The sequence below is a fragment of the Carcharhinus amblyrhynchos genome, chromosome 32 (genome assembly GCF_965287045.1).
Source record: "Carcharhinus amblyrhynchos chromosome 32, sCarAmb.v2.hapA, whole genome shotgun sequence".
Lineage (NCBI taxonomy): Eukaryota > Metazoa > Chordata > Chondrichthyes > Carcharhiniformes > Carcharhinidae > Carcharhinus > Carcharhinus amblyrhynchos.
This window is the reverse complement of record NC_137355.1, coordinates 9,274,904-9,287,768: the sequence shown is the minus strand read 5'-3', so window position 1 is coordinate 9,287,768 and position 12,865 is coordinate 9,274,904. Positions and strand designations below refer to the sequence as shown.

Here is a 12,865-nt window from a genome sequence, read left to right as displayed (position 1 = left end):
TCACAGGTATAATATTAGGATTTGAATCTGCAGAGAAGAAGCAACATTAAATTCAGGCTGTACAATCCTGTATTACGGATCATTCCAGTTAGAATTTAGAAATGGTAGAGAAGGAAATCAAACAAATTTACAATGGGTACAAACTGTACAAACAGACCCAGAATCTCCCAGCTGGAACTCCTGACATTGAATGATTCATGTTGCACATTGTCTTACTTTTTAGAGTATCAAGAAGCAAAGATAGTTTTAAGTATTTGTACCATTGGATATTAGAAATGAGTTATAGATTTACATGAGTTTAACTTAGTGTTCCTGTATAAGGAAAGGTAAACCTCCTGTTAGATTCATATTAAACAATGTTTGCTTGTAGGGGGGATTTTTTAGAATCATAGAATCCTACAGTGCAGAAGGAGGCCAATCGGCCCTGCAAGTCTGCACCAACCACAATCCCACCTTATTCCCATAACCCCACATATTTACCCTGAACTAGGGTCTACTTATCATGGCCAATCAACCTAACCCGCACATCTTTGGACTGTGGGAGGAAACCGGAGCACCTGGAGGAAACCCACCCAGACACTGGGAAAATGTGCAAACTCCACACAGACAGGAATTGAATACTGGTCCTTGGTGCTGTGAGACAGCAGTGCTAACCACTGTGCCACCATTTCAGTTCAAACTGTGGTAGCATTATGCTAAGAGAGTTTACAGCGTGTAAAATAGACAAGAGCTTAGAGAAAGAATTAGATGTTGTTTAGCAATAAAGGTTTACTTATGGGGAAGAGACCTTACTGCGTTCTTAGTTTAACTGAGCCGAAATAGAAGGAACTTAGCAGTGAGCGAGGGAATATCTCTCACCACTTTGCTAGAAGAAAAGCCATATAATAAAGTAACAGGCAAGAAAGCAAGTGTCAGAAATCTAAAAACAGCCAGTTAAGGAGGATGAAGACATGTCTCCAGGAAGTCTGAAGTTAAAGGAACAGAGGAAACTGGAATGAGGTTACAGACAGAGTTGAGAAGCTGAAGAGCTTGCTAGTGAAAAACAAAGATATCTGAAATTATTTCAAGGTTTTTGAGGTTTACAATAGCCTGTAAAGTGATAGTTGAAGCAATTGTGAAGTAATTAGTGCTGGATCTTTTAGTGTTTGTGTGAAAGCTTGAAAGCATTCAAGACAAAGGAACATTGAATGGAGAGCTATAAAACCTGGAAGTGGATTCTTATTGGGAACAGGTGAGAGAAATAATTGTTTGATAGAAGATTCTAAAGCATGTCTTTTTGAGAGAGGTGTTTGGAATCACTCATGTGGAAGTCCAGTAAGATCAGTTGGCTCAACGTGTGAGAATCATCTGGGGGGATTTGAGAAGAAGGCCACAGAAGTTCATTTGGGTGGCGTCTGCCACTTGGTTTCAGAATGGAGTATGTTTGACCACAGTCACCCTGTGGTTTAAAGGGACTGTGTGTTTACTGAGACTACTATAGCATAAGATATATCTTGTAACCTCTGTCATCCTTAAAATCCATGTACATTTATGAAGTGGGAGTGAAGATGTATTGTATTATAATCAAACTTTTCATGTTCAATAAATGGTTTTTTATTGTTAAAAGCTAGTTGTTAGTCCTGTGACTCTTTGTTTTCATTTTCTAACAAAAATGTAAAAGTTACATTTTTTTGAGTGAAGGTTCCATTTGGGATCTTTTGGTCCAGTAGTAACATACACAGGGGTTGTAACAAGAGATACACGATTAGTCACTGGAGATATTCCAGATGTTGAGGTGAGAGTGTCTGGGGATTCACTACTTGAGATTGAACTCCTTGTTACCTGGTCTGAAAAACATAACTTTCCAGTTAGAATCTAGAAATGATAAATGACGAATGATGGAAATTGAACCAGTTTACAACAGGTACAAAGTCCCTCAGTTGGAATCATTGATATCAAATGATTTAAATCATATCATGCATAGTCTGACTTACCTTTATTATTTGTAGTAATTCCACTGTTGGTCACTGAAGATATTTCAGGTGTTGAGGTGTAGGTGTCTGGATTTTCTGCACTTTTTATAACACTGAGGGAGATGTTTGCTGTAATCTTCCAGACAGGTTTCCCTGAGACCTGAGCATGTACAACACAAAGATAGCTCCCAGTGTCCAACTCCTTCACTGAGTGAATAGTGAGGTTGTGAGACTGGCTTTTATTTGTAGGACTGTCTGAGCTTTGGTTAGAGATTCTTTGTGATGACTCTTTATCCACACAGCAGTGTATGTTAGAATGTGATCTATAATCCTCAATATGAACAGAGTACAGACACTTGTTAATATTTCCAGATATGATCCAAAGCAGAGTGAAGGGCAGAGATTTTCTATTCTCAAACTGGCAGGGTAAAGTCACATTCTCTCCCTCTGATACAGTCAGTGATGGGGAAGTTTCAACAGTAGAAAATCCTTCATCCGAATCTGGAAACAATATCGAAAAGAATAATTTTACTCAAATAATCTCAATGCGGTACTTTGTCAAAGGATTTCCAAAAGTCCACGTTAACTGCATTTCTCCATCAACTTTGTCTGTTACCTCCTCAACAGTTTATCAAGCACATTGGGCAGAATTTTTTGTTCTTTTGTAGCCCGCCAGCTCCACTGCCGGCTTTTCCCACCATAATTTTTGACACTTGCTCCAAATAAATCCAGGAGGTGGTTCCCAAACGTCACACTGGCGGGCTGGCTGCTGATTGAACCTTCTCCCACAGTAACCTCAGACTTCAAGAGACCCGGCATCTTTCAAACCAAACCAATAAAAATAAGAGGGGATCCCACCTCCCCTCTCCACGGAAATGGGGAGCACCCCCCCCCCCCCCCCCCCACCGCCTTCCACCTCCATGCAGACGCCCCTCCCAGCGAAACCCCAACACCAGGGAATACCACCTTACCATCACCCACAGACCTCCCTACTGGAAGCCCACTCTCTCCAGCAATTCCCTCTGGCACTGCAGTGCCAAGGGGCAATGTCAGGAGGCACTGCCAGGATAGTTTCCAGGCATGACCCTCTACCCCCTTGGGGCTGTACTTCCTGTGTACCCAAGGTGGGTTTTCTTCGCCAGGTCCCTGTTTGCACCATGGTGGCACAGTGGTTAGAACTGCTGCCTCACAGCGCCAGGGACCCGGGTTCGATTCCTGGCTTGGGTCACTGTCTGTGCGGAGTCTGCACATTCTCCCCGTGTCTGCATGGGTTTCCTCTGGGTGCTCTGATTTCCTCTCACAGTCCAAAAGACATGCTGTTTAGCTGCATTGGTGTACCCGAACAGGTGCCACACAGGGATTTTTGCAGGGGAGTTTCACAGTAACTTCATTGCAGTGTTAATGTAAGCCTACCAGTGACTATAATAAATAAACTTTAAAACTTTAAACTATTTGCCAAAAAGCTGTTATAAACCCCACTGAAGCGAGGGGGGAAATTGAAGCGTAAGGGGATAATAAAAGTGGGAAGCTAATTAATGAGATTAAAATGTGTGGCAATGGACTTCCCGACCTTTCATGGCAGGAACTAACATTACAGACAGGAAATCCCAACTGTGTAAAATCCATTTGAGGACTCCCGTTGATTCTCCGGCCCTGCCGCCATCCTGGCCATCATCTTTGAAATCTGTCAGTTGCGTCTCAATTGTTACTCTTTATTTACATGCTTGATAATTTCATCTCCATAAAGAATCTATAATTGTCTCGAATGACAGCTTTCTGTCCTAATGCCTCCCCTAATATCTCAGCTTCAATCTTCCCAATGTCCCCCGGTGATAATTCCCCCGATATCTCCAGTTCACTCACCGCTCGGGTTTATCACAAAGAACAAGTTGTGGTTTTCACATCCCTCCCCTATCAGGGTTTTCCAGTTTGGACATTTTGATGATTCTGTGGAATCCTGAACCGTGCAGGTAAATATCATCGAGTCGACTGTCTTCACAGCGAATGTCAGTGAATTCATTTCACCTTCATTATTTTTGCATTTTTGACACTGCAGCTTCTCATTCTTTTTCTCACGACCGAAATTTTCACAATCCTGCATTTTCTTCGCATCTTTCTCACATGGTATTTTCTCAGTTTTTGCTTCAGTACTGAAATCCTGAATGCTGCACAAGGTTCCGACATTCCCAGCACCAGTGGGTGTGTTGCATTGCAGAGTGGTGACATCTCCTGAACCTCGGAAATGGAGATAGGTGGATCCTGCAGGGATAGGGTCAGAATCGGATGGAGATAAATAACATTCCATAAGGAAAGACAATTAAACATTAATGTTCATCAAAACCTCGCACAATAAATGAACAATTGTGATTTTTGTTAGTCCACACAATGAGCTGGTACTTGGCCAAATTGATATGGGGAAGCAAGGTATTGGAGGTGGTGGCAGCCTTAAAAGTGAATAAATCTCCAGATCCTGATGAATTGTGCCCTAGGCTGCTGTGGGATGCAACAGACGAGGGGCCCAATTTTACCAAAAATTCGCACCCGCATTCGGGTGCGAAATTGCAGCAAATTCAGGCATTGGGCCTTTAACGCAATCTGCACCCGAATCCGAGCAGATTGTGACTTTACCGACACCTGATTCGGGCACGTAACCGTGCGCCCAACTTTACCACCAAATCCCATTTTACCATCTTCTGCTTCGTTCCGGATTCAAGCTGTAAGCAACCTGCAAAATAAAAATCTGAAGCAGATGTTTACTTTGCAGGGGAACCTCCGAAGCAGCTTCAAAGCCAACAATGGCTCTGTGACCCAGATCATCCTCGGGGGGGGTGGTGGGAGTGGGGAAGGGACATTGGGCGGATGGATCTCTGGTGGTAGGGGGAGGTAGGGGGGGTCCGCTGCCACTCTGCGGGCGACCTCTCCTCCCCATCAGAGGAATGAATCCCTCTTCCCGGAGTGAACGCGTTGCTATCATTGGAACATATGAAAATAGGAGCAGGAGTAGGCCAACTAGCCCTTCGAGCCTGCCCCGCCATTCAATAAGATCATGGCTGATCTGTCTTGGCTCAGCTCCACATTCCCGCCCTCTCCCCATAACCCTTAATCCCCTCTCTTATCAAAAACCCATCAACCCGCATCTTAAAAATATTTAGCGAGGTAGCCTCCACCACTTCAACGGGCAGAGAATTCCAGAGATTCACCACCCTTTGAGTGAAGAAGTTCCTCCTCAACTCCGTTCTAAACCGCCCTCCCTTTATCTTGAGGCTGTGCCCCCTAGTCCTATTATCCTTTCTGAGCGGGAAGAGTCTCTCCACCTCTATCCCATCCATCCCATTCATCATCTTATACGTCTCAATGAGATCTCCCCTCATTCTTCTAAACTCTAACGAGTACAAGCCTAATTTATTCAGCCTCTCCTCATAGCTCAACCCCCTCAACTCCGGCATCAGCCTAGTAAACCTCCTCTGCACTCCCTCCAAGGCCAAAATATCCTTGCGTAAGTACGGCGCCCAAAACTGCACACAGTACTCCAGCTGCGGCCTCACCAATGCCCTATACAGCTGCAGCAAGACCTCCCTACTTTTATATTCAATCCCCCTCGCGATGAAGGCCAGCATCCCATTTGCCTTCCTGACCACCTGCTGCACCTGCAAGCTGGGTTTTTGCGACTCATGCACAAGGACCCCGAGGTCCCTCTGCACCGTCGCCTGCTGCAGTTTTTCTCCACGTAAGTAATAATCCTTCCTACCATTATTCCTACCAAAGTGGACCACCTCGCACTTGCCAACATTAAATTCCATTTGCCAGTTCCTGGCCCATTTGCCCAGCCTATCTAGATCCTTCTGTAGACTCTCCCCACCCTCCGCACAATTTGCCTTTCCACCAATTTTGGTGTCATCAGCAAATTTCGACACCCTACACTCGGTTCCCTCCTCCAGATCATCTATATAAATGGTAAATAGCTGAGGCCCCAGCACCGACCCCTGGGGCACTCCACTAGTCACCATCCGCCAATCCGAATAGCACCCATTGACCCCCACTCTCTGCGTCCTATTTGACAACCAGTCCTCTATCCACGCTAACACCCTACCCCCAACTCCATGCTCCCTTACCTTCTGCAATAACCTCTTGTGAGGTACCTTGTCAAACGCCTTCTGAAAATCCAGAAAGACCACATCCACCGGCTCTCCTCCATCCACCGCCCTAGACACATCCTCATAGAACTCCAGTAAATTTGTCAGACACGACTTCCCTTTAACGAAACCGTGCTGCGTCTGCTCTATCAAGCAGTTCCCCTCAAGATGCCTCGCTATTTCCTCCTTGACGACGGATTCTAACATTTTACCTACAACAGACGTTAAACTAACAGGCCTATAATTCCCCGCCTTTTGCCTGGCACCCTTCTTAAACAACGGCGTAACATTAGCCGTTTTCCAATCTTCCGGCACTTCCCCGGAATCCAGCGACGTCTGGAAAATAACCACCAAGGCATCCGCTATCACCGCTGCCATTTCTTTCAGGACCCTCGGATGCATTCCATCCGGTCCTGGGGACTTGTCCACAATCAGCCCCTCCAGTCTGTCGAGCACCACCTCTCTAGTAACAGTAATGTCATCGAGACCCTCCAGTCCTACCACCTTTCCATCTCTAACATCTGGCAAATTATTCACGTCCTCCTCCGTGAAGACCGAAACAAAAAAGTTATTCAAGACCTCAGCCATTTCTCCATCCCCTACCACTAAGTCCCCCTTCTCATCCTCTAAGGGACCAACGTTCACCCTAGCCAGCCTCTTCCTTTTTATATACTTATAAAAACTCTTGCTATCCTTTTTTATATTAAGCGCTAGCCCAGCTTCATAGTTTCTCCTACCCTTCTTTATCAACTTCTTTGTCAATCTTTGTTGACATTTAAACCTCTCCCAATCCTCTTCTTGCCCACTACTCTTAGCTACTCTAAACGCCTCCACTTTTAATTTAACACTTTCCTTCACCTCCTTTGTTATCCACGGCTTATTACCTCTCCTCCTACGGTCCTTTTTGACCATCGGAATAAATTTCTGCTGAGCACCAAGAAAGATCTCCTTAAAGATCCTCCACTGCTCCTCAGCAGACCTACCTTCCAACGCGCTCCCCCAGTCCACATTCGCCAATTCTTCTCTCATCCTACCGTACTCCCCTCTGTTCAAACAAAGGACGTGTGTCCGGGAACCCACTTTGTCCTCCTCCATCTGCACCAGAAACTCCACCATACAATGATCACTCTCTCCAAGAGGATCCTTCAACGCAAGTTCCCTTATTCTACCCGCCTCATTACATAGCACCAGATCCAAGATAGCTCGCTCCCTCGTCGGCTCCAACACACACTGTTCCAGGAAACTATCCCGGCAGCATTCCAAGAACTCCTCCTTGAGCCCACCACGTCCAACATGGGTCGACCAATCAATATGCAGATTGAAATCCCCCATAACTATGGCCGTCCCATTCCTGCACGCCGCACTTATTTGCGCGTTAACAGCCCGCCCCACCTCCAGATCAGTATTCGGGGGCCTATAGACGACACCCACCAGCGTCTTCCTCCCTTTGCTGTTCCTAATCTCCACCCACAACGATTCCACGTTCTGCTCCTTGGCTGCAATATCATCCCTTGCTACCACCCTGATGCTATCCTTAACCAGCAGAGCTACGCCCCCCCCCCCCCCTGCTTTTCCCTCCTGCCTATCCTTCCTAAACACTTGATACCCCTGGACATTCAGCTCCCAGTCCCTGTCACCTTGCAGCCACGTCTCTGTAATGGCCACCAGATCATATCCATTTGTGTCGATCTGCGCCACCAACTCATCCACTTTATTCCTAATGCTTCGCGCATTCAGATAAAGCGCCTTCATCCCAGCCTTCACCTGGACCTTATTTGCCAGAACGCCACCAACCATACTCACGCCCCTTACTCCCTCTATTATTGGGACATCCTCGGCCTCTATCCTTACCTGTACCGTCTCCTTAACTTTAGACCCCGTAATGTCACCTACCCTCACACCCTCCCCGCTGCCTCCCCCCCCCCCCCCCCCCCCAATTAGTTTAAAGCCCTGTCTACAGTCCTCTTTACACGATTCGCCAGCACTCTGGTCCCAGCACGGTTCAGACCCACCCCATCCCGCTCGAACAGGTCCCACCTACCCCAATACTGGTGCCAATGCCCCATAAATTCAAACCCATTCCTCCCACACCAATCCCTGAGCCACCCATTCACTTCCTTAATCCTATCAACCCTACGCCCGTCTGCACTCGGTTCAGGCAGTAGCCCAGAGATGACCACCTTGTCGGTTCTACTTTTTAATTCCATTCCCAGCTATCAGGAGCTGCAGACAGGTAATGGACTGATTGAATGCATTTATTGTGTTGAGCATTTAATGGATTATCTCAACAGCAGACAATCATTCACTTTGAACAATCGCTAGAAATACTGTGATAAGCAGTGTTGCCATATAAACCACCCCTGACCAGAGATCAGTGAGCGATCGGGCCTCCTCCCCCTGTCACCAGACAACAATCAGCCCTCTCCCCCCTCCACCCCAGAGGATGCTCTGATCCACCTCCTCCTCCCCCCCACATCCCCTCCTCCCCCAGAGGGTGCTCTGTGTTAGACAGACGTTCTCTCTCTGAGTTTTTCTTTCCCACCCAGACGTTCATTTTCAAATTTTTTTCGAACTGCGCATGTGCAGTTCAGAGTTCCGATCATTCTGGCAGCACTAAGCCCCGCCCACAGTGCGGATCGGAATGGAGCCAGCAAAAATGCGTATGAGTGTGCTGCAAAGAGGATTCTGGGCTCAGATCTGTATTATGCCCAGAACCAGCCCTTAGACTCCAAATATTAAAATCGGGCCTGAGATTGTAAGGGTTCTGATGCAAATTTTCAATTCCTCTCTGGCCACGGGAAGATGCCAGATAACTGGAGAACAGCTAATGTGGTTCCATCATTTAAGAAGGGTTCCGCTATTAAACCAGGGAACTACAGACCAGCGAGTCTCATATCAGTGGATAGAAAACTATTAGAGGAACTTCTGAGCATCTATTTCCACTCAGGGATAGTCATCATTGCTTCGTCAGAGGAAAGACTACCAAGTTTGATTGAATTTTGACCAGGTATGTAGATGAGGGTAGTGTAATCGATGAAGTTTATATGGATTTCAGCAAAGCTTTGACAAGGTCCCACATGGGAAACTTGTAAAGAAGGAAAATGGTATACAGGGTAATTTGATAAAGTGAATTCAAAATTGGTTCAGTAATAGCAATTAGAGGGTGATGGCAGAAGGTTGCTTCAGTGACTGGAAGCCAGTGTCCAGTGTCATACCACAGGGATCTGTGCTGGGCCACCTATTATTTGTAATTAATATAAATTACATTGATGACTACAGATGACTATAGATTCACCAGGATGCTGGCTGGGATGGAATATTTAAGTTATGAAGAGAGGTTGGGTAGGCTTGGGTTATTATCACAGAGAGGACTGAGGGGTGTTCTGATCAAGGTGTACAAGATTATGAGGGACATGGACAAGATTATGTGGGTAAGGAGCAGATGATTTCTTTAGTTGAAGGGTCAGTCATAAGGGGACTTAGGTTCAAGGTGAGGGGAAGAAAATTTAGGGGAGGATGGGAGGAGAAACTTCTTTACCCAGAGGATGATAATGGTCTGGAATGCGCTGCTTGGGTGAGTGGTAGAGGCAGGTTGCTTCACACCCTTTAAAATGTATCTGGATGAGCACTTGGCACATCATAACATTCAGGGCTATGGGCCAAGTGCTGGCAGATGGGACTGCGTAGGAGTTCAGGTGTTTCTAATGTATCAGTGCTGACTCGATGAGCTGAAGGGCCTCTTCTACGCTGTATGATACTATGATTCTATGATTGCTGCTCCATTCATAAATCTTTGAAACGTATCAATATTTGCCAATTACTGGGACAGCTATAAACTGAATTTTTCTTAAAGGTAAACAATCATAAGGAAACCCCTCGCAAAATCATTAAAAATCATCTCAAAATCACATAATTCTCTTCAAATATTTATTTTTATTGGTTTACTGGATTTGGGCGTCACTGGCAAGGCTAACATTTATTGCCATCCCTAATTGCTCGAGAAGGTGCTGGTGAGCTGCCTTCTTGAACCACTGCAATTCATGTCGTCACTTTGACCCAGTGAAAGAACAGTGTTCCCATGTGTCTGCTGCCTTTGTCTTTTAAGATGGTCGTGGGCTTGGAAGATACTGTCTAAGGTGCTATGGTGAATTCCTAAGAGCGTTTTGTAGATGGTACATATTGCTGCTACTGTGTGTCAGTGGTGGAGGGAGTGAATGTTTATGGATGGGGTGCCAATCAAGTGCTGTCCTAGCTGATGTCAAACATCTTGCTTGTTGTTGGAGCTGCACTCATCCAGGCAAGGGGAGAGTATTCCATCACACTCCTGACTTGTGCCTTGGAGGATGTGGATGTGGGAGTGAAAGACTTTCTGAAAGTCTGTGGTACAGGTAGCTAAGATCCTGAAACTCTTTTTGATTCCAATTCATTAATGAAACAAGTTATAATAGATCGAGGGTAACTTGATGCAGCTTTAACAATCAAGCCTTTATTGCCAACAAAGTATTTATACACATGTACAAGGTAAGACTAGACTACAATGCGACTGCTTCCTTTGACAGTCTGGCTCCAACTGCAAGTCCCTCCTTGACCCGTGATCTGCGTCCCTCTGCCATTTGGCTCAGTTTCCAATCAGACAATACGAACACAGCAAAAAAAATCCCAACTGAGCCACAATCTCACGTGTCCTTAATTTTCTGCCTGATGATTATTTGAACAGCATGCTGGGCTGACTGAAACCTGCTTCACAAACAGGATATAACACTGCTCCTCTCATCTCTCACTCAAACTGCATGGACAAATGTGTCATTCATCCTTAGAGCTCATCTCACCCCTTATTCTTCCAGCAGCCTCATTGTATCTGAAGACCTCGCAATCTTTCCCCTCCTCCAATTTCTCATTTTGTAATGGCTACCCAACTTGTTCCCCCTAACTGCTCTGCTGTCAGGACATTTTCCTTATTCTCCTTGCTTTATCTTTCCATTCAGTAACTCTTCAACTTAAATTATATCCACTTGCACCTTCAACTCTCTTGCTCTCTCTGCTCCAACTTCCTGACTTCCTGTCCTCAATATTCTTGCCCTTCACATGCTCCTCAGTATTTCAACAAATTCTGCACCCACCTCCCTCCCCACTTCCTGTTCAAGTGTCCTCAGTATCATATCAGAGGAACAAGACCGTCTTTGTCAAAAAATAATAACAATATTAAAGAATCAAGAGACAAAATGGAGAGAGGAACTTAAAACAATCACTATTGTAATGGTGTGGCCCCTTTGTGGGCCACATGACCAAGCTGGAACCAATGGTGTGTGAGTGTGCATGCCTCAGGAGCGAGGGCACAGATCTCTAAGGCTGGAATTAGGCAGAATGAGTTGAGGAAGTTGCTGAGCGCAGACTTGTGTTGTTGTGTTGCAAGTCCTTTAGTTGTAAATGGTTTATTCTCATTGATGGGCTGAGTGGCCTCCTTCTGTGCTGTAGTGATCACGTAGGCTGACTCTCACTCAAATAGTCTGATCACTCCCTAATCACGCAGTCTGACCCTTCAATTGCATAGTCTGGACGTCATCACTAGCCTGACCCTCAATCACATAGTCCACATAGTCTGACCCCCCATCACAAACTCTGACCTCTTCCCCATCTCACACAGTCCAATCATTGAGTTCGATCCCCACCCTCACACTGTCTGAGCCCTACTACACACTCTCATCCCCCCATTTGCACATTCTGATCACCTCCCCAACTCCCACATCACGCTGTCCGACCCACCTTCTAATCCCAGTTCTGACATGCCCCTTCCTGTCAACATCCCACTCCCTCTCCCTAACCCCACTGCAATTTATGAGACAATGACAAGATGGGGAGGAGGGGGGGGTGTTCAATAATTTACTGAGTGACTGGAGCAGCTCCATTTGTTTCAAGTCTCAATTTTTGTGTAAGAGTCTCCATCCATTCCACTTCTCCACACTTTAATGATGGGAGGCTGGTCCGAACCATCATTATAACACTATAACAGCACCAATGGGAAATGATATCTGAACATTCTGTGTTGATAAAAATATAAACTGATATCTCTAGACAATCTGCAGATTAATGTAAAGTATTAATCCTTACCTGTAGCATGATGAAACAGAAGCAAAAGACCCACAGATAGAGCACCAAGTGCCATTGCAGATTCTTAGATCATGTTAGCCCTTCAGAAACTGGATGATTGTTTTAACATTGCACACTGACTCATAACGAAAAAAGGGAAGTGGCCCTTGCAAGGGTTGTGGAAGAGAAAAACAGCTTCCTGTTGCATCAATTTGAATTAAATTTACGTAATAGAACTATATAAATGGTGTGGGCACAGGTGTTAGCATGTTCAATCCTCCAACCAAAATAGGGACAGGAGGGTTGAGGTTCTTAATATAACAGTACATTCAGGATGTGTGTCACAGTAACAGTGAATAACACACCCAGCAGCTGTGCCATATTGTGCTGTCCACTTAGAACAATGGTAAACACTTGTGGAGACAAGACTGTGACTGCTAAAACAAAGGGGAGGTTTAAAGTTAGCACACCCAGAAGGTAAGTGACCCAATCGAGGACAAAGCTGCACTTACAGTCTGTCCAATCTTATCCTGGACTGTAGTCAGTGTAGAATAATATTGGGCTGGGTGTAAAATTAGTATTAGATCTTGGAGTTTTCCCAACCAAGCTAATAAGCTTAAACAATGGTGTATTTTGTAGAAGGATCATTTACATCACAGATTCATATAGAATCCTTACAGTGCAGAAGGAGGC

General features: G+C 45.4%; 1 protein-coding gene across 1 annotated transcript; it reads right to left on the bottom strand.

The window, feature by feature from the left end:
• Positions 1-1,613: 1,613 nt before the first annotated feature.
• On the bottom strand, positions 1,614-12,426 carry LOC145360655 (uncharacterized). The gene is made up of 4 exons (XM_080216004.1): positions 12,194-12,426; positions 3,816-4,211; positions 1,974-2,453; positions 1,614-1,642 (listed from the first exon to the last, which is right to left on the bottom strand). Exons 1-4 carry the CDS (start codon positions 12,246-12,248, stop codon positions 1,614-1,616), a joined length of 960 nt encoding a protein of 319 aa, XP_080072130.1. The 5' UTR covers positions 12,249-12,426.
• Between the last annotated feature and the right edge of the window lie 439 nt (positions 12,427-12,865).

Bases quoted from the DNA above. Each gene is read 5' to 3' on its own strand.
- LOC145360655 (XM_080216004.1), bottom strand. From the start codon at position 12,248: ATGGCACTTGGTGCTCTATCTGTGGGTCTTTTGCTTCTGTTTCATCAT. The intron at 4,212-12,193 runs GTAAGGATTAAT...CTATCCCTGCAG, and splicing joins TCTGTTTCATCATGCTACAG to GATCCACCTATCTCCATTTC. The intron at 1,643-1,973 runs GTAAGTCAGACT...CATTTTTGTTAG, and splicing joins AATTACTACAAATAATAAAG to AAAATGAAAACAAAGAGTCA.